General features: G+C 37.8%; 1 protein-coding gene across 1 annotated transcript in view; it reads left to right on the top strand.

Annotated features, from left to right (window-relative positions):
* Nucleotides 1–21,337, top strand: part of CHN1 (chimerin 1) — an 80,198-nt gene that overhangs the window by 9,317 nt on the left and 49,544 nt on the right. Inside the window, exon 3 of the mRNA XM_083348542.1 lies at nt 10,355–10,468. Within this exon, the coding sequence (XP_083204668.1) occupies nt 10,355–10,468 (114 nt within the window). The remainder of the gene's footprint in view (nt 1–10,354; nt 10,469–21,337) is intronic.

The raw sequence follows: 21,337 nt of genomic DNA, 5'->3' as shown, positions 1-21,337 counted from the left end.
GTTCTTCATCGTAACAGTATGTTGGTCGTATTGTGAGAAATAGAAATAGTGATTGCCCAGTGTAATTTGGAAGGATGCCGGTGGTACCACAGCTAGATAAACCTGCCATCCTGGAGTACACGTAATCCTCGACTTAGGACCATAATTGAGCCCAGCATTTGTGTTGCTACGCGAAACATTTGTTAAGTAAATTTGCCCCATTTTACGACCTTGCTTGCCATAGTTGTTAAGTGAATCACTGCAGTTGTCGAATCAATAACACGTTTTGTTAAGTGAATCTGGTTTCCCCATTGATTTTATTTATAAGAAGGTTGCAAAAGGGGATCACGTGACCCCAGGCAATTGCAACAGTCATAAATACGAGTCAGTTGCCAAGCGTCTGAATTTTGATTACGTGACCATGGGGACGCTGCAACGGTGGTAAGTGTGAAAAAAATGGTCATAAGTCACTTTCTTCAGTGCCGTTGTAACTTTGAACAGTCACTAAATGAACTGTTGTAAGTCGAGGACTACCTGTACTAATATCAAAGAACACTCTCAGTATCATCCTAAAAGGATCTGATGCATAGCAGGATTGCTGTAAGAGAAGCAGCCAAAGTTCCTTCTTTTAAAAATCCTGACTGCTTGTTTTCAGAAATCAGCCCTTTTTTTCTCTGATGTCTTCAATATATATATGGGAAAATGAATATGAATGATACTTGTTATTGTGTGGATTTTTTTTAAAAAAATTCTCATATAAGTATCTATTAATTATTGTTAACTGTCCTGAGTCACATGTTTGAGATGGGCAGCTTTGTACAATGAATGAATGAAGGAAGGAAGGAAGGAAGGAAGGAAGGAAGGAAGGAAGGAAGGAAGGAAGGAAGGAAGGAATGAAATATTTTTCCTCTCATCTCATTAGATATAAATTTACCACAAAACATAAATTATAAAAGGGACGTGGTGGCTCAGTGGGTTAGGACGCTGAGCTTGTCGATCAGAAGGTCGGCAGTTTGGCGGGTCGAATCCCGAGTGCCGCGTAACAGAGTGAGCGCCTGTTACTCGTCCCAGCTTCTGCCCACCTAGCAGTTCGAAAGCACATAAAAATGCAAGTAGAAAAATAGGGACCACTACGGTGGGAAGGTAACAGCGTTCCGTGCGCCTTTGGCGTCTAGTCATGCCGGCCACATGACCACGGAGACGTCCTCGGACAAGTGCTGGCTCTTCGGCTTTGAAACGGAGATGAGCACCGGCCCCTAGAGTCGGAAACGACTAGCACGCATGTGCGGGGGAACCTTTACCTTTACCTATAAATTATAAATATACTTGTGGTTTATGTCAACAGTTTCCTTTTAATATTATCACCTTACCTTTTGTCAGATGTCACACATCAATTTCAACCCACAAATCTCTTATATAGTAAGCAGCTGAATCAGAAAGTAACATCAATTTTAATTTTCAATATGTTACAGGGCAAGTTTGGACTTGTTATAATGCAGCTCCTATTCACATGAATAGGTATTGAAAATGATTAAAGTTTTAATTTTATTGCAATACCTCCACCATACACCCAAGAGAAGAGGAAATTAATGTTCAAAATGTTTGTCATCTTGACATGGCTTAAATACTGGGTGCAGATTACTGTCATGGTTTTAATAGCTTATACCACTGAGATACCAAACAGGATTAATTTGTTGAATTAAATAGGAGCTTCTTTGTGCAGTTCTTCCAAATACACCTTAAGCCTTTAGAATAAAGAATAAAACACAAGTAAATATGAAATAGCCCCATGCTTTTAAAGAAAGCCCAGGTTACTGCCAGCATTGCAAGCCTTGTTAACATTTCTCCAGGAAATATTTATTCCCATCCATAGAGATTAAAAGTGATTAGAACAAATTAGCAATAATAGTTGGTTCCGCACGATACTAAGCTTCACGTGTAACATACTATCCTGTTCACTCTCATTCTGAATTTAACACATTAATAACAGTTTAATAGGAATTCATCACAGTAACCCAAGTGGTTTGTATTCATCTCAACTCAGGTTAGCAAACGTATAGGCTTTTGTGTATATTTATTTATATTTATTTTATTTTATTACATTTATATACCGCCCTTTCCCGAAGGACTCAGGGCGGTTTACAGGGTGATTAAAAACAAAAATACAATGATCTTAGCTGTAATTAGACTGATATGTACTCCTAGATGTTGGTTTCTGATTTCCTTATTTCAGAAGTTCTACTGAGAAGATGGTATTTGGCTCTGGTCAGTTCATCAGGAATTACATCAATAGTCTGTTGAGATGGAAGGAGGGAGGCAGGTTCCATCTGTGAAATGAATGGCCAGTGGTCTGTGGATTCCTGGTCAGAAACACACCTGCAGGAATGATATCTGTGCACACTACTGCATAAACCAGGGGTCTTCAAACTTGGCCCTTTTATGACTTGTGGACTTCAACTCCCAGAATTATTCAGCCAGTGTACCTGGCTGAGGAATTCTGGGAGTTGAAGTCCACAAATCATAGAAGGGCCAGGTTTGAAAACCCCTGGCATAAATAGAAGCCAGATGATGTATGTCCTATGACCTGTTAGATCTTCAGTGACTAGGAATTGCAATTATCTTACAGTCAGTTATGGTTGCTAAGGCCTCTGTCCATAACTAAAATGTGGTGTCCTTAAACATTTAAACCAGGGAGAGAAAGAGAAATGTGGGAATGCAGCAAAACCTTTGATCATAGAGATTGTGATGCTTTCATGGACCATAGAGATGTAATCAGAAGCTTTTTAATTAATATATGAATGTTTGCTTTTCCTCCCTTGTCTATCTGCCATTTTCCTTTGGAGCACCTTTGCTGTTATCCTGCATCTTTCAGCATCAGTTTTACTTACCTTTTGTAGAGGCTTTCTGCGAGATCATTTTCTTGGTGTCTTCTGAAGCTTCCTGTACATATATCCTTCTGTCTCTTTTTTATCAATAGTTATAACAGACATCTAACATGGAAACACATAATAATTCTTTGATTTTTATTTTAAGTGATAGAACTAATTTTAAAAATAGATGAAGTTTGTAGTGGTGGAAGCTGATCACCATTTATAATGTATTTAGAGACACATTATCAGCTGCACTGAAATTATTAAAGTTGTTTTATGATGTTTTAACAGTGTGTGATATTTGCTGATACCTTGAAGTGAAATGAAGCAAAATCAGTTCTTATTTGGGTATTTACCAGTGGATTTAATGTTCATTCCTATTGTAGTGTAAAGTACACTGAGGAGCCACTAGGTTGTGGACCTTGATCGTAACAATGTCAACTATAGTTGTAGAAAAAGATACAAAAAGAATTTCCAAAACATGTTAAGATGCAGTTTAGAGTAGCTTCAAAAACCAGGGCTTCATTTTATTTCTGATTCATGTACACTCAGTCCCCTAGGATTGAAGTCAAGAAAGCAATTAAGTTCATGCTTATTCAGAAATTGGATTTGTGTATGCATTAATCTGGAAGGGCCTCTAAATGTCCTCAAAAGCAAAGCAAAGCAAATTTTGAAAGATACCACTTGTTTTTGGCATGTAACCTCTAAATGTTAAATATTGGGGTAGTCTCATAAATAACAGTTCAGAATGCTTCCTGTTTTCTGCTTTTAAAACACACACGTCAAACTCACAATGTCACATGACATCACACAATGTATCGGGACAGTTTTGCCATTGCCGGCAATGGGGTGGGCGCAGCTTCCACATGACGCATCCGACTCGCTGTGGAACTAAATATTCTAATTTCATCCAAAAGTTCCCTGAAATGAGCTTTTATGTACAGTATGTAAGACTAAAACCATATCCCAATCTTTTTTACAAACAACATTTGTAATACAAGTCAACATCTAGAACATTTTGCATTAAATAATTTGCATTAAACTATACTCCAGGAAAGAAATAGAATTTGTATATGTACACTTGAATTTGACTGCCATTTTAAAAACAAACAAACAAAAAAACAACAACTTTGCAACCCTGAATCATTCTGGGCAAAGATAAAATAATAAGCAGCTTTCTTCAGTTTCTCCAACAAACATACTTGGCCTTTTTGCTTTGCTTTTTCGACCTTTCGCCTGGCAATTAGCATTCTTCTTAGAGAGGGGTGAGTTAGCACTGTCTTCTCAAAGAAATTGAATAGTTCCAGTGTGTAAATATATTGGACTAATAATTGAACCTAACTCGGGGGGGGGGGGGGGAAACCTGGCACCTTTTTATCCAGAATGAAATCTGTTAATGTGGTGTTAGGGCTATGCAAAGCATTTGAAGCTGTGCTTCCCAAATGTCCAAGGTACCCCTCCTCCAGAAGGGTCTGCATGCCAAGTCATCTCTGCATTCACCTGCAGGGACAGCTGCTTCTCTGACAGGGAAGGGTTCACTGTGCATGCATACACACACATGCAAATGACCTGTTAAAACCCTCAGAGCTGCTGTGGTGCTTCCACTGAACGCTAACCCCAGAGCAACCTGTGTGCTGTTTCCAGCGCTGAGAATTCAGAAGGAACATTTGTTGGGCTTGGAGAGACAAGAAAAAAATATGATTACATTTTTAGGGATTGAGAGTGTGGTGTGACTGACTACAGAGCTGTGAGTAGAATTTAATCTCTGGCATAAAATTTATTCCAGCTGAGAAGACCTATAAAAGTTGATAGGACACCAAATTCAGAGGTGAACTATATAATGGCTAGATCTTCACAAGTAGCTAAGGTATTTTTGTCTTTGAGAGAGACAGAATGTGAAAAATAAATAAAAAAAACAAAATAAATACATTTGTAGGTTATTTCCCTCTTGTCATTTGGGAGAATGAGGTCATTTTCTGGTCAAAATAATTAGGCTATGAGCATCCTTTTGCTTAACGCCCAGACTGTTAAATCAGATCACTGGGTAACTCCAGAACATTGGTAAACTGCTGAGGTCTAAATCCAGTTATGCTGTTTTGTTATCAACTAGAGCAGCCAAAACTAGGCTGCAGTGACCATCTGGACTTTTCCAGCCCAGAGGAAATCATGCCATCTTAGGAGAAAGAGAATAGAAAAGATTTAGTATAAAGGTGATAAAATTGTGCTGCAGCTGCCAAAGAAGCCAACTCTGTTATTCTGTTAATAGACAACAGCTGCCATTTCCTAAACTATGTAATGACCTGATAGTAGTTACAACTATTTTCATCACTTTTTAGGGGTTTGTTGTTGTTGTTGTTTAGCTAGATACTTTGTTGCTGGTGACTTCCTGCTTATTTGTCTTCTGCATATGCAGCTTCTTACTGCAGTTGTGACAGGAAATTCAGGACCCTCCAGATGTTGCTAAATAACAACCTCAATCAAGGATCAAGGCAATCGAGTCCAACCTTGCCAAACTAGGCCTCTCTCCAGCCTCAGTACTCAAATTGGACTACGACCAAGCAAAACAAACCTTGCGAAAAAGGATAGAGGACACTGAGAGGCAAGCAGACTTAGGGATAGCTCTGCTGTTTCTGTCTCCAGACTCTATTAGATATGTTGTTATTCCCGCAGGTTATCTTAGCCAGTTGTAGTCAGCAAACCACCAGAAAGCATTTTCGCTCCCACGGTGCCATGTGCTTCCATTCGCCATCTTATTCAGCAGACATGTCAAACTCGCGACGTATCGGAGCTTTATCTCCATTGCCAGCAATGGGGTGGGGGTGGTTTCCTGATGACACGTCTGGCCTGCGGGCCGTCAGTTTGACACCCCTGCTATACAGCAAGTATAAAAAGATATCATTGACTGAAAGACTCTGCTCCTGTGGTTCAGGAGAGGTGGGGACCATTGGACACATACTCCTTCGATGCTCTTTCTATAGAGATATTCGAAAAAACCATATCCTCCCAATGATCGATAGGTGTCCTGGCCATTCTGACACTACTTATCTCCAATGGCTGCATAAGGACGAACAGGCTGTGATGATGGCGCAGGTGGCTAGATTCTGCGCAGCAGCACTGGGGATTCGTCAGAAACATAAATAAGATACATATTATTTTTAGATCTTTTAAATATTTTTTAATTAATTTTATTATATGTGTTCTTATTCATCATTAGATCATGTTCAGTGCATTTTTATATCTGTATGTATGTAAGTAGCCTACAGTTGGATATTTTACTGTTTTTGGCCATATCGGCTGTAATAAACTATACCCCACCTCAATCAGTATAACTAATTGTGACTGATATAGGGAGGCATAGTTCAACACTGTTCAGTGACAATTTTGCCACTACTGCACTAAGTCTTTTTGTCTATGGAGATTCTCAGTTATCCTGGTCATGGTTGTCCCAAAAGTGGCTTTTAAAAAAGCAATTGGACTTGGTTTTTCCTTGAAAATGTTTCACTTCTCATCCAAGAAGTGAAGCAAAACTTTTTCAAGGGAAAAACAACATACAGTTGCCTTTTGAAAAGGTACCTTAGGGACTAAACCTTTTCACACATACATGCGTACACACGTGCATAGAGTTTTCTGTTCATCTGCTCGCTCTAGTGAGTTACTCCTCAGCGGAGGCAACTCAAGTATGCCAAAATCAGAGGACAATCCTGACCTATGTAGTTTATCTCTTCATGTTGCTTTGTGAAGACCTCTTCAGACTGGTTTCCATTGTCAACAGTTCCCATGGCTTAATAGGTTTTAGCACCAATGTCTTGTTCAGTGAACTTCTGAGAAAAATGGATTTGTTTTTGTTTCTAAATAGATTTTATCATTAGACAAATTTCTCTCTCTCTCTCTCTCTCTCTCTCTCTCTCTCTTTATTTGCATCCATGTTTTATTCTTTATCAACACCATTTTTGTTCAGATTTAAATTCGATAGGCTGCACACTATGTTCCATGTGCTTCTGAATGCCATATACTGCAGGGAGTGGGAGGTAGGGATGGGGAAGGAAAGGAAAGGCTTCTTGCCTTTATCTCTTTGCTGGCTTTCAGAAGTTTATTTTCTTCTCCTTTAGAGGGGAAAAAAGAAGGTTGAACTAAGTTGTCATTTGATCTGTTTTAAAAAGCACCTTTTACCTTCTTTGCTGTTTGGAATTAAATGTAGTGACTGTATTCATATCACAGGACTTTTGCTAGGATTTTTAAAAATCATGATTTGATGAAAAAGCCATAAAGTCTTGGCTCATATCTGAGTTAAACCCTCATGTGGATTTACATGTTGGGTGAAACTTGGAGCAAAGAAGTCATGACTCATAATGTTTCATGTGAACCAAAGGAGAGAAAGAGGACTCATCTATCTTTCTGTCTGTCTGTCTGGCTATCTGTCTGTCTGTCTGTCTGTCTATCTATCTATCTATCTATCTATCTATCTATCTATCTATCTATCTATCTATCTATCTATAAAATTTATTGGCTGCCCATCTGTCTTGGTGGTCCACAGTCATGAAAAATGTATTTATACAGTATATTAAAACATAAATTAAAACCAAACATTAAAATACATTGATATGTGGGGAGGGGGGAGTGGAGAGGGGGGGTGTTTGTACTCCACTACGCTGTTCCTCCATTGGGGCCCCAAGCCAACTGGTAGAGTCATGTCTTGAGGCCCTTATGAAATGATAGGAGGGTTGGGGCCCAACTATGTCACTAGTTTCATTTTTCCCCATCCTGTTTCATCTATTGTCCTATCATATCCCACCTGGATCACATTGTCATAGTTCATATTCACTGTGTTGGGGGTAGAATGTGGCTTCTGCAGAACTTTCTAAGCACAAGTTAGACATGAAATTACTCTTTAGTGAATAAAGTTGCAGCATCCAGTTTTATTCGAAGCTTTAGTGAAGTAGAAATTACCCTACATTTGTCTTTACAGTTGAAATTAAGAGTATTAAATGAAACAAGGATTATTAACATTAATGCTTGGAGAAATTCAGCAAATTTCCTAATATAGTAACCATTGGAGAAAATATAAAGTTAATTCTTTATCAAAGCACATAATAGAGCAGATTTTTTTTTAAAAAAAATACCTATATACTCAAGTAAAATTTTTCTTTCCTTTCTTTTTCAATAGGTGGAGAACAGACCTAAATACTATGGGCGGGAGTAAGTAATATGATTCTCTCAATTCTTTGTCTTGAACTGCAAAGCAAATATTTAAAAAAATATGCTGGATGGCTACTTTTTCCTGTTCTTTCTTTCTTCCACTTGCTTATAATGTCTCAATTTATCTTATAGAGGCTATTCAGAGAGGGATGGGATTATTTTATAATTTATTTATGGTTTCAGCATAGGCAGTCTTGTTCAATCATCAGTAGCCCTCACAGGATAAAATGTTGACATATACAGTCTCATTAATCAAATCAGATTTCTTTCCAGTCTGGCTGAAACGTTCTTGGACTTGGAACAATTTTTTCACTGAACCCATTTAATTGCCTCCATAAAAATGAATGTGCTATTTTTTAAGAACGAAAGCTGTCATTTTTGTTGCTTTATATTAGAAAAGTATATAGCAAGCTTGTTTTCACACTTACTTCATACAGCAAGTTTGGAAAGAAGGCTTCAATTTTCCTATCACTCTGAAGTTAACACTTTAATTTATTTTTTATTATTGAAATATAAGCAATCTAATTTTTTTAGAAAAAAAAACAATAGTTTGTGGTACTATATATAAATTGAATAGCAAGTTAAATGTACATTGATGTTATTTATAATGCACTGCAATTTTATATCTAAGCTGTTATTGTAAAAAAGCTATATAGAAAATTGAAAAAAAGAAAAATTCTATACTGCCAGAGAAAGAAATAATAGCCAAAGAAGGGAGGGGGGAGAAAACTTTTCGTTTTTCCCTCTTTTCTACTTTTTCTTTAAATTCTTGAGTTATCACAAGAAAGCAAGAACACTCCTAATTTAGATATATTTTCAGCAATAAAAATCAATAATTTAAAAAATTAAAAGTTTCTTGAATGAGAAAATGAATTAGCTCCCAGTTCCTCCAAAAACCTGTTTAGAATACTTTGTTCCTAACTTTTTTGTTTACTATATTTTTAACTCAAATCATTTATTTACCTGATTTATTTATATACTGCTCTTTTTTTAAAAAAGTGAACATAAAAAGTGAACATTTTTTTTAAAAAAAATGAACATATTTTGTGAATACAATGAAATTTAATTACCAATCTTAAAGCCAAAGTATATGTTGCATTTCTTTTGTGGATGTTTTTATTGTTTTAATGTTTTTTTAATTGTTTGTATTGCCCAGAGTCACTTAGTTGAGTTGGGCAGCTATAGAAAATGAATGAATGAATGAACTAAGTCAAGGTGGCAAACCTACGTAATACTTCTTCTATTTTCCCACAACAATCCTGCGAGGCGGGTTGGGCTAAGAAAGAGTGACTGGTTCAGGATCACCCAGGTGGCTTTCATGCCTAAAGCTGGACTAGAAACTCCTGTTTCTAGGCCAGCACCTAGGAATTCTTGATTTTGTATGTGAATCTTTCACATTTGCAACAAGATATTCACTGCCGAGGCATTGATAAAGTTGGAGAAATATGCTATAAGATTAATTTGCTTTTATGAGTTAAATGGTATCAAACATAAATTAGAAGAAATTGTTCGTGGATAAAAAAAACCTTCTTTGTGTGAAAGAGGAACTATCTAAACTAAGGATCTGTGAAGCATTTGAAAGAGGTGCTTTGCAATATGCAACAGTACTCCTTCTCAAATCATCAAAGCATCTGCATCTTTCACAAGACTCAAAGCTGTTTGGAGGACAGTCCTGAGTCTCTGCATGTATACACAACTCTATTCATCTGCTGGGACTAACAGCAAAGTGGCTCTGCCTCCACATATGTGTAGAATCTGCTGAGGACAGCTTTTGAAGCAGCATGCGAGCCTTGCAAAAGATGCAGCTGCTTTAAGAATTCAGATGCTTCATTTCATGCCTCCTGAAGCACACATTCAGTTACTTTGCATATTGCTGGAAAAAATATATGTAAATTATGATACTGAGACAATATTTAGATTGGGCACTCGTCCTTCGGATCCATCCAGGGATTCTTAAACTTTCACTGTTGAGAAATATATGCAGCCGTGATGTTGATGTTAATGTTGATGAGAATCAAAGAGAAAATGGGCAAGTTTCTATAAATCAAGATGATCAGAAGTACCTAATATAAAAAACAGAATTTACTTAGTCTGTAGGGTGTGTTTTGTATAAACACTAAAAAATAAACATGTTTTCAGGCTAAGTAGAGAAATTAACATAATTTTGAAAGTTTTTTATGCATTTCTTTAAAAACCAAGTAAGATTTTTTTAAAATGAAAAAAATAAGACTTTACTTTTTTTTCTGATATTTTTTCTTACAAAAACATTCTCTTGTGTCCTGCTGATATTGATAGACTTTGTTTTTCAGGTTTCATGGGATGATATCGAGAGAAGAAGCAGATCAATTATTGAGCATAGCAGAGGGAAGTTATCTTATTCGTGAAAGCCAACGACAACCTGGGACATACACTTTGGCTTTAAGGTTGGTCACTAATATTTCATTTCTGCAGTATAAGAATATTTATGAATACATCTGCAGGGGATAAAATTAAAATTACTGCTTTCTAATTTTATTTGTGGAACCTTTTGAAACAGGCAAGATTTAACCAATTCAGTTATTAATACTTAATTCTAAGGCATGTTTAAAGTGTTCTAAACTTAGAAGGCAGTTGAAACACTGGTGTATTAAAAAAAATAGTCAAGAGGTTAACTTACATCAAACTTTCCCAAGTTGGTGCTGTCCAGATGTGTTTGAGAAATCGGAGAAGAGTCACCCAATCTTCTGGAAAGCATCTGTTTGGAAAGCCGCTTTAGATCTTCCTGTCATTTAAAAATAACAAAGAGAACTTAATGGCTGAAAAATGAATGTGTTAGTCTTCAAGGTGCTGCACGATTCTTTGTTGTTTTTGCTGCAAAAGGCTAACATGGCTACCCCTTTGAAAAAAATCTTATTCAATTTCCTCCTCTAATGCTGCTGCTTTTTCTGCTCCTGTCTTTTATCTCTTAAGCTCATTTTGATGCAGGCACCCTTCTTTTTTCTTCTTGTATTTGCCAGTGAAGAATAATATGCATTAATAGTCCAGTCAAAATGAAAACAAAAATAACACTGGGACTTTTTTAAAAAGAGGAAAAATAAAAATTAGCTCCTTCTGTATTGGAAGTGTGTGTCTGTGTGTGTTTGTTGTGAGCATAATAACCTTTCAGTTGTCCTTGTGCACAGTCTGCCAGGCAATATAGTATTTTTACTTCGTTGGCAATACCATATTATTTCTGACACCAAGAGCTGAAAGGGAGATCTGGAAGAAATTTTCTATTTGCATTTATCTGAATTCGGTTAAAGTTTTCAGGTGATCACCAACCCTAATAAAGCAATGTTCCTAACTATTATAAAACATTTGCTCTCACTTGAGTGATCATAAGTAGGAGAACCATTTTAAACTTGTCAAGGGCAAGAACAGTGAAAGAATAGACAAGAGTTGTGTTCCCCTACTTATTTGTCTATCCTGCCCTGTCCTACTTTCAAACTGGTCTCTGAAGATAAATTTGTTTCATGATTACCCTGTTTGTTTTCCTGTCTTTCTAAGGTTGTGGGAAAAGGGTCTTCTGTAAAGAACCTTCTGAATTTCAGTTGTTTGTCCTGTTATCTTGTCACACTAGAAATAATTCCTCACAGATTGATCTGGAGCCATGTCTACATAATAAAAGATGAAGGACCAACTTGAAATATACAGGCAGTCTTCCATTAATGTATAGCAGGTGTGGGCAGGTATAGCCTGTTTACGACCTGTGGACTTCAATTCCCAGAATTTCTGAGCCAGCATGGAATTCTGGGAGTTGAAGTCTACAGGTCGTAAATGGGCCATAGTTGCCCACCCTTGCTGTGTTGTGATTACTCAGAGTTTCCATAGTGTTGAAAAAGTAACTTTAAAGCCAGTCCTTGTATTTATGACGATTGCAGTGTTCCCACGGTAACATGTTTACGATTCTGGTGCTTTGCAACCAGCGGACATTGCAACTGTTGCAGTGTCCCACCATTACATGATCACCTTTTCTGCGCTTCACGGCTGACTTCCCACAAGCAGAATCAATGGAGAAGCTGACAGTAAAATTATGAGTTCTGGTCACATGGTGTCTCTCTTAATGACTATGGCTCATTCGTTTAATGACCATGGCAGAAGTAAGGTCGTAAATCCGTCGCAATCTAATAATTTGCCAATCCCAGTTGCGATTATTAAGTGCAAAACTGAAAATTATGTCTGTTTGCTGCCTTTAATTTTCTTCAAGACATTCTGGATCTCTGTTAGGAAAAAAATAAATGTGATTCATTTTGGAAAGGTCTATGCATAGGAGAGCTTAGTGCTGGATAAGACTCGCTAGCCAAGTCTTCTTATTCCTGTTAAAGATCAGTCATTCCCGAATGGATTCCTTAGAAATTGAAAGGCTGCTCTATGACAAGTAGGCAATCATTTCCCCTAAGGACTGCCTGCTTTCAAATTCAGGGCATCAGTTGTATAAGTAGATAGGCAAGCACACATTTCTCTCTTGCTTTTACTCAACCAAACAATGAAGGACTCACACTCATATATTAATATTTTATGATACATAACTGCCTTGGGCAGTCTGGCTCAGTATGGATTTGATGAGAACAGCTCTTCTGGATTTTCTCAAGAAGGAAGGATCATCTGCACATCACTTTGCTAGCTAGCTGTGAAACATGACTGATTTCAAGCATGTGTATATTATTTATTGTGTACAAATAAGCAATTGGCTTCACCAGTAGTCCATGACTTATGCCCACTATTGGAACCAGAATTTCCTTTAATAAGCAAGGCAGTTTATTAATGAATTGTGCCACATTTTATGACCTCTACCATGGTTGTTAAGCAAATATTGACTTTGCTTGTTGGAAGCCAGCTGGGAAAGTTGAATATTTATTAAATTTTTATACCGCCCTTCTCCCGAAGGACTCAGGGCGGTGTACAGGGCAATAAATATCAAAATACAAAGTACAAAAGTTAAAAGAATTAAATAATTATGCCCGATATAATACAATGATTAAAAACCATGTTAAAACCCAAACCCCGAACCCATCAGACCAGGCCGGCTTGTTCAAATAAATAGGTTTTTAGATTGCGTCGGAAGGAGCGAAGGTCGGGGGCCATCCGGAGCTCAACCGGCAAGCGGTTCCACAGGTCTGGCGCACCCACAGAGAAGGCCCTCCCCCTGGGGGCCACCAGTCGACATTCTCTGATCGGAGGCACCCTGAGGAGGCCCTCTCTGTGGGAGCGCACTGGACGGAGGGAGGTTGACGCCGGCAGCAGGTGCTGCCGTAGGTAATCTGGACCCATGCCATGTAGGGCTTTATAGGTCATCACCAGCACCTTGAATCTCACCCGGAGGGCAACTGGAAGCCAATGCAGCTCGCGGAGCAGAGGTGTAACATGGGAGTATCGGGAGACCCCCAACACAACTTGCGTGGCTGCATTTTGCACCAGTTGAAGCCTCCGAGTGGTGATCACAAGACCTTAGGATGCTGGAACCTTTGTAAATACCTGCCAATCGTGTCAATGTCAATCACCTGACTGTGGGGAAATGCCTCAACGGTCATAAATGTGAGGACCAGTCATAAGTCATTTTTTCAATGCCTTGTCACTTCAGACAGTCATTAAATGAACGTTTGTAAGTCAAGGACTACCTGTAACATGATTAGATTATACAGGCAACAGAGATCAGATCGACCCTACCCTGTTTGCCTTCCGTAAGACCTTAAAAACCTGGGCCTAAGGGTCAAGCGGTGGAGTTGAGCCATACATTGGTTATGTTGTCACTAAAGGATTTTTTACCTCAGCTGCTGTTTTATGTGGGGGAGGGGTTGCTTGTGGGGGAGCTTTCTCTAGCTCTCTAGAGTCCTTAATTTGAGATATACAGCCATATAACCTAACCCAAATAAATAACAATTTGCGTTATATCAAATGTGGGCCATTTTACTTGCCATCAATCTACTTCCTGTTGTTGCAGAACGAAATTCTTGTATTCTTGCAGCTGATGGGCTTACCTATACTAACTAAGCGGCTACTATTCTTTCACTTTCATCTTTCTTATATGCATTAGTGAATTACAAATAGTTTTGATCTTTGAGCCACACTCTTCGGCAGCTGGAATGTCCATCTTTTCAAATGTGTTTTTCCCTCCCAATAGGAAGGCATCTGCTTTCTTTCAGTGTGGAGCACTTCACTTCCACCACTTCTCTAGTTCATTCTCTTTATCCTGGAGTCTTATGTTTCCTTTCCTTCCTTCATAAGACTGTGCCATTAAATTATTTCACTAATAATATTGGGAATAGTATTAATAAAAAATGCTTGAAAGTGGTGAAACCTGGCAATGCAATGTTTTCATTTCTTATAGTTTAAATAATTTGTAGCAACAGGAACATGTTACGGTACTAGGCATTTAGACTGTAATGTTATGTGAAAATACATGTACGTAATGTGAATATATGAATATATATTGTGAATAGATACTCTGTTCACCTACTCTTATAAATATGTGTATGATATTTTGATATAAGCAGGCAGACATCTGTAGTACTGTTCTTTGTTTATCCTACTGAATTCCAAACTTGCTTTTCCCCCTTATTTCATAAACCAGTCAAATGTAGGCCACCTTCGTCATAACTTCAGTTCCAGTGGCTTTTGAGTCTTTCAGATTTCCTAGTAATATTTTTAGTGTTGTTTAAGACTGAATTTTGAACTACTGTTTTATGAAGAATACGTTTTTACGTATTTTAGTTCAGAACTGTCAGGCTTTGTGAAGAACTGGAGTAAAAATGCTTAAATTAATTCAGGTTTCTGCCTATAAAGCCAGTGCTGATTTTAGTTCTCCGTACATAAGGCAGCACATCATCCTCTTTATCCCCAGCCTGTTTTTTTAATATTACATCTTTGTGCTCAGCCCATAGATTAAGTGCTTATTCCACTCCCATAACCAGTAGTTTCGAAATGCCAACATAGTGTTCTAAGTTATTTATTTTGAGAGATAGATTTTAGTGACTAGTGTGAGGTAGCTTTCATGAACAGTAGTTTTTGATAATAATAAAGTAGTTTTCCATTTCAGTTTTATGTGCTTTGCTAGTGCAGCAATGCTGTGTTAAAATATGTACTGTATGTCCAAGCAACTGAGTTTAAGTAGATCAGATGGCTATAGCAACAATTTGAAAATAATTAAAGAACAGAATCCAAATCCACTTGTAGTTGAAAGAAAAATAAGGTTGTATTTCAAATAACAGGTTTTATTAGACTAGGTGAGCAAATCTAGTAAGCCTCTTTTGTAGAGAATAGGGTCAGCAAACATGAATATTTGCTGCACAGAGCATAGAACTCAACATTGCTATAACAGGCTGGATTCAAAGTGAACATAATTTTTATGAGATCAGATTGCCCCCCCCCCCCAATGATAATAGAACCAGGGAGGAGTAAAGTATTTTTTTAGCTTTTAAAAAGAACATATGTATTATTAAATATTAATATTAAATAAGAATATTGCAGGTTAGTGACTGCATCCCAGAAGCAAGATTTAATAAAAGGAGGGTTTTTTTAAGAAAAAAGAAAATGTAGCCCAAGCATGTTATTGCACAGGTATCCATGCTAGAAGTGAGAATAAAGGTATAAGAGAATACATTTTATGTAAATTAGAAATTCCTTACAGCTAAAAGGGACAGGAAATTTCTAATTAATTCCAGACGGTATTAAATCTGCCTTTAAAGTCAACTAAACAGTAGGGCCTGCTTAATGCCAAGGCCTATAACAGATGATAACAACAATAGCACATCATCTCCAGTGTCAATTTTGTGGTTGGAAACCTGTTTAATTAGGGAGAAGATAAAAAGGAAAGCCAAGAGAAATAGAAGTGGGAGGCGGTGAAGCGCAGCAGCACTCTCTGTTCTTTGGAGATGAGGGCTGCTGCTGCTGCCACCACTTCAACTCAACAGTGTTTAGCTGGTTACCATGGTTGCTTTCCCTTCAAGGCCTACGGTTGCATTACAGGAGGGGGTAAAAAAGCCCTGCAATGTGACATGGGAAAACTCACTTGATTGGAAACTTCATTTGAATTTTTTAATATAAGGAGTACCGTGACACTCAAGACTTATTTGTAAAGAGATTAAAGGCAAGGTGCTTTTATGCTGATTAATTTTTGCTGCAAATGATTCCTCTCAGCTGTTGCCCAAGTGACACGGAATATTACCAAACAGTAACTGCTGAGGATAATGATGCAGAGATAGGCTACCACGGAGTTAAGTAACAGGGCTTGGGCTGGGGAGGAATCCTTTCACGTGAAGAGTTTTAACTATGTCCTTACAAGGCCATGAAAGAAAGACAGAAGTGCCCATACGGATTTGCTAGAGAGCTGGGGAAATGAGTCCAGGAAAACAACTGAAGGAGAGGGAATAGAGATTATAAAAAGGAAGCTTTGGCTTGAAGGCCATCAAAGAAGTAAACTCTTTGAGCTCTATGATTTGGGCTGAGAGAGGGAGTGAAGGTAGGGGAACATAAAATAAAGATGCAACAGCCATGAACAGAAGTGGCTGTTTGCTAGGGGGAGGAATAGGAGAATATTGATCTTTGGGCCTGGATAATAAAATAGGAATCTTAAAACATGGATTAGGATTTAGGAATCCTAAATCCTAATCCATATCAAAATATATTTGATACGAAAGATCAAATCTATTTTCCTAAAGCAGCTACTGCTTAATCTAGGAAGATTACAGGCAACGGTGTTTGGCCATAGTAGTCCAAGAAAATCTATTGATATTTCTAATTTATGTGTCACGAAAGTCAGAATTATATATCCAGGCCTAAATTCTTTCTCCCAACTGTATCTGGTAGTTGGATGATGTAAAATTCAGAAATAAAAGAATGGCCCTCTGGATGTATTTCAACCGTTTTTCCCTCACAATATCCAATCTATTCTTCCTTAAGAACTCACACAAATATATTTCCCTACTTATTTCTTGGGGGCTTCATAAAGCCATAAATGGTCTACTATGTAAGTCAAATTGTATTTTTTTTTCTGAAGGGAACCCAGGAGATTGAGGGTTTATAACTGTAATTTGGTAGGAAAGAACTTGACATATGTCTTGGATTGTTATTGCTGCAGTGACCCATTTGTGTTATATCTTTGGCATATCCCTTACGATCTTCTATTTTGGATTCCATTTTGACATATTTCAACCCTCTTTAAAAAAAAATACAGACATCTTCCTTGTACGCAGGAGAGGCTGATGGCTCTTATTGCTCATATGGTAACAACTAATGCTGTAGCTGATAGCTGCTATTGCTGATGGGGTAATCCTTTTTGCCTGATGTTCTCAGAGATTATTCTGTGTCCTCATCCCACACGGTTGGAATTTCTTTCTCTTTTCTCTCAAAATTTTCTCTGATCTTTTTCCTCTACGAGATAGCTGAGGCATAAGATTGTATGCTGGAAGGTGGCTCTGAGGACATTTTAGAACTTAAAACATGTCAGATGTACATTGTTCTATGCCAGCGCAATACTTCACCAATGAACCGCATGACAAATTCAATATGTAATAAAATTATATTTTGAAATACTTAATTATTTTTAGGGTGCATTTCCTTATAAAAGTGCAAATTTGGGGCAGTCCCAGATTTGCTGCAGGGTAATCTATGAAAAGGCTTTTGAAAGTTCTATGTGCCTTCATTCTGCAAAATAGAGTTTTAATACTAAAAGCTAGTTGTTAGCCTGCTTTTGTAAAGATTTTCTAAAGTTAATGAACAACGAATTTGTTACCTGTCCAGTTATCTCCCTCTTGACTACAGTCTTTTTTTTCTTCATATGTCATTCTTGCTACATTCATGTTCTTCTTTCCATTGCTGCTGACTCCCACTTCAGTCTGTCATTTATTATAATTTCTGCCTTGTTTCGGCCAGAACTCCTACATCATCTTTTGCTGTTGTGTTAGCAACATACTTCTACCTGCCCCCACATCTTAACAATTACTAACAAGAGATTCAGAGGCTGAATAATATATTTCAGCAAGCCTCATTCCTGCTGAGTTGTTTTTTTCTTGTTTGGAGAAAAGGGAATATTTCAGAGAAGAAAAGGGCCTCAATCTCTATCTCAGTAAGCATTTAGTAAGCATTTTAACAGTCTTTCTTTTCCTGTTCCTCTCTAGATCTGCTGGGACCATTTTATGAATGCGTATTTAAGGGTGTTTTTTTTCTTTTGTTCTATATAGGGCAGGCCACCTGGCTTTCTTACAAATGCCCATAGCATTTAGGACATATTTTATCCAGTTATCCGTTCCAGCGAAACAAGTATCTATCTGTCCACTTCAACTGAAGTCAAGAGAATTGTATAGCTCAGAGAAAGCCCAAATGGTGGGGTTGCTATGAGGTTTTGGCAACATCAGTTGCCTCTAGTAAAGTATTCTTGCCAGGAAATACTGTAGTTAGTACCCACAAATGAAAAGTATTGGACTGTAAGGCACCAAGGGACTCAAAGAATATCCGGCAACAGAGCCCCAGCTTTGCTTTCTGCCTGCTAAGGAAGCTCTCAAGCATAAGGATTTATTGGCTTGATACTTGCTTTGCAGCTGTGCAATGGAAGATTGGGTAGAACGCATCAAAGCTGAGACAGGTCATGTGGTTAGGGCTACCTACAGGAAAGTGCCTGCCATCATATACTTGTGAGCTCAGGCTTGGTTCTTCAGCCTGGTTAAGTTATTGCAAGAGTAGCTATGCAGAATTTTGTAACATCCTTCACTCTGTTCTTCTCCCCTCGACTGCCAACTTTTGGAACTTATCCAGTGGTGGGATTCAAATACCTGAACATCTGGTTTTCTGCATGGGTGCAGGCCTGGGCCTCTGAGGCCTAGAATGGACTTCCGGAAGTGACATCCATGCACTTCCTGTGGACCGTTCTAGGCCTGGGAGGCCTCATCCAGGCCTCTGAGGCCTAGAACAGACTTCCGGAAGTAACATCAGCACACTTCTGGCAGGCTGGTCTAGGCCTGGGAGATCTCCTCCAGGCCTCCAAGGCCTAGAACGGACTTCCAGAAGCAGCATGGGTTCAGCTGGTTCTCCAAACTTAACAAAATTTACATACAAACTGGTGAAAACTGGATGAATCCCACCACTGAACATCTATTTTATTCATCTACAAGTCTAAGTTGGTCTAGGCCACAGGTCTGCAACCTGCGGCTCTGGAGCCGCATGCGGCTCTTTCAGCTGTCTCCTGCGGTTCCCAGTCTTCTGCTATGTGTAGTCCAAAAAAAAGTGGGATTAAAAAAGTTCAACCAATCAATTCAAATATGCAGGGTAGGTGCATATCTCGCCTTGGCTCCACTCTTCAGTCAAACCCTGTTCTGCGCATGTACGCGCATGCGCACACTTTTTTTGCGGCTCCCAGTTTTTCCTTGTGTGAGAGAACCGGTTCCGAGTGGCTCTTTCACTGTTTCAGGTTGCTGACCCCTGGTCTAGGCACTTGCTTCTTGCTCTTCCAACTGACTATGAGACCTTGACGTGGCACTAATTGATATTACAAAATGATTATTTTTAGTAGGAGCAGCTTTATAGTGTTCTGCTGTTCCATTTCTCTGTACCAAGTAAGGATTCAGGGTATGTAGAGCAGAAATTTTAAATCTAGAATTCATTTACAGCTAACAAAAAAAGGAGCCTACATTTTTCACATATATGTCCTTCAGATTTTCAGTAGAATTTCTTTACTTTTGTTTTGTGCTTTGAGTATAAGTAATAATTATCAGATATCTAATAAATGCCATTCAAATGCAATGTTTTATTTTACATTAATGAACGTAATAAGACAGTTTTCTGATATATTGCTTCCTTTTATTCCTCCCACTTTATTCTTTCCAAATGCTTTCTTACAATTTGTAAGGAAGCATTTAATTAAAAAATTAACACTGTACTCAGTCACTAATGTATGAAAGAGTAGAGAAACTTGTCCTAATATGCACTTTGATTATCAGTATTAAAAGTCTATCAAGGGATAAAAGTAAGGTCTCTTGTCCCAGAAGAAGCAGCAATTGCTAACGTGTGTTGTTGTTTTTGGCCAAAAGAACCAAATAAATTGCTGATTGTAGTGCTAGCTCAGAAAATAAAACTGAAGAGGTATCATAAAAATACCACAGTTTTTGTGCAATGAATCTTCTTATTTTTTCCCATTCTTAACTATTTTTCTTCAATATAATGTAAAATGTGGAAAAATGGAATACATAACTGTTTCATTATCATGTTGTTTTATTCTGTCTTCAGTTTTAGTTTTTACCAGATTGTCAGACTGACAAATCAACGAATTAGTTTCTTAAAGTTTATAATTCTGTTTGTGATCAACTGAAAGTAAACTAGTATATAAATTACTGTCTAAATTATACTTTTATATAAAATAGACATGCCGAACAAGATAATTATATGAATAAACCAAAGCATACAAAATACACCTTATATTTATATGCTATATAAAATAGCAAAGTGAACTTAAATCTGGAAAGGATGTATACTTATAAGTACTTCATGTGTTTCTATTTATCCTACAACTTTCTTTCTTTTTTTCAAAGAAAAATCAGAAAAGGTTCTCCCACTCCTCACCCATGGTTTTAAGATCTCCAAAAATATTTATATGTCCATACCTCTCATTTAAAATATCCAACAGTATTTAAAAATTAATACATGAAGACTTATGCCTCATGTCAGAAATCATTATATGCACGTGTAGAAGAAAAAGTAGTTTTGGAAACAGCTCAACAATTAAGGTCATACACAGAAAACTACTCAGTAGCATATGTATCTTATGGGCCTCCTGCAGAATCAGAAGAAATTACTGTGAGATATCAGTGAGAGACAGTTTGGTGTATGGTGAAGGCATCAAACTAGAAACAGGGAGACTATGAATTTTAATCCCACCTCAGGCACAAAGCCAGTCACTCTCTCTCAACCTTAGGAAGGAAGCAGTGGCAAACCATTTTTTAAATACCTCACCAAGAAAACTGCAAGGACTTGTCCATGCAGTTTCTGAAAAACAGGCCAGTTTGAACAGATAAGGTAAAAAAAAATCAGTCACTTCCCAGCCAGATGCAAATTTCAAATTTAGAGATTTCAAAGTTCACAAAATTCCTTTGAATTGAACTAGAACTCTAGAACTCTTTTCATTAGTCAAATTCACCCCTTGCTAGTGGATTCTCTCTCCCCTCCCTCACACTGCAATTGGTTGGCAGAATCCATGGGAAATTGAAATCCTGCCATGTCCCCCTTTTGCTCCGGGTGTTGCAGGGTATGCTTGCACAATATTTATAAGTCACAGAATGAATCTTTTC

This window comes from Vipera ursinii (genome assembly GCF_947247035.1).
Source record: "Vipera ursinii genome assembly, chromosome: 1".
NCBI lineage: Eukaryota > Metazoa > Chordata > Lepidosauria > Squamata > Viperidae > Vipera > Vipera ursinii.
This window is presented reverse-complemented; position numbering and strand designations above follow the sequence as displayed.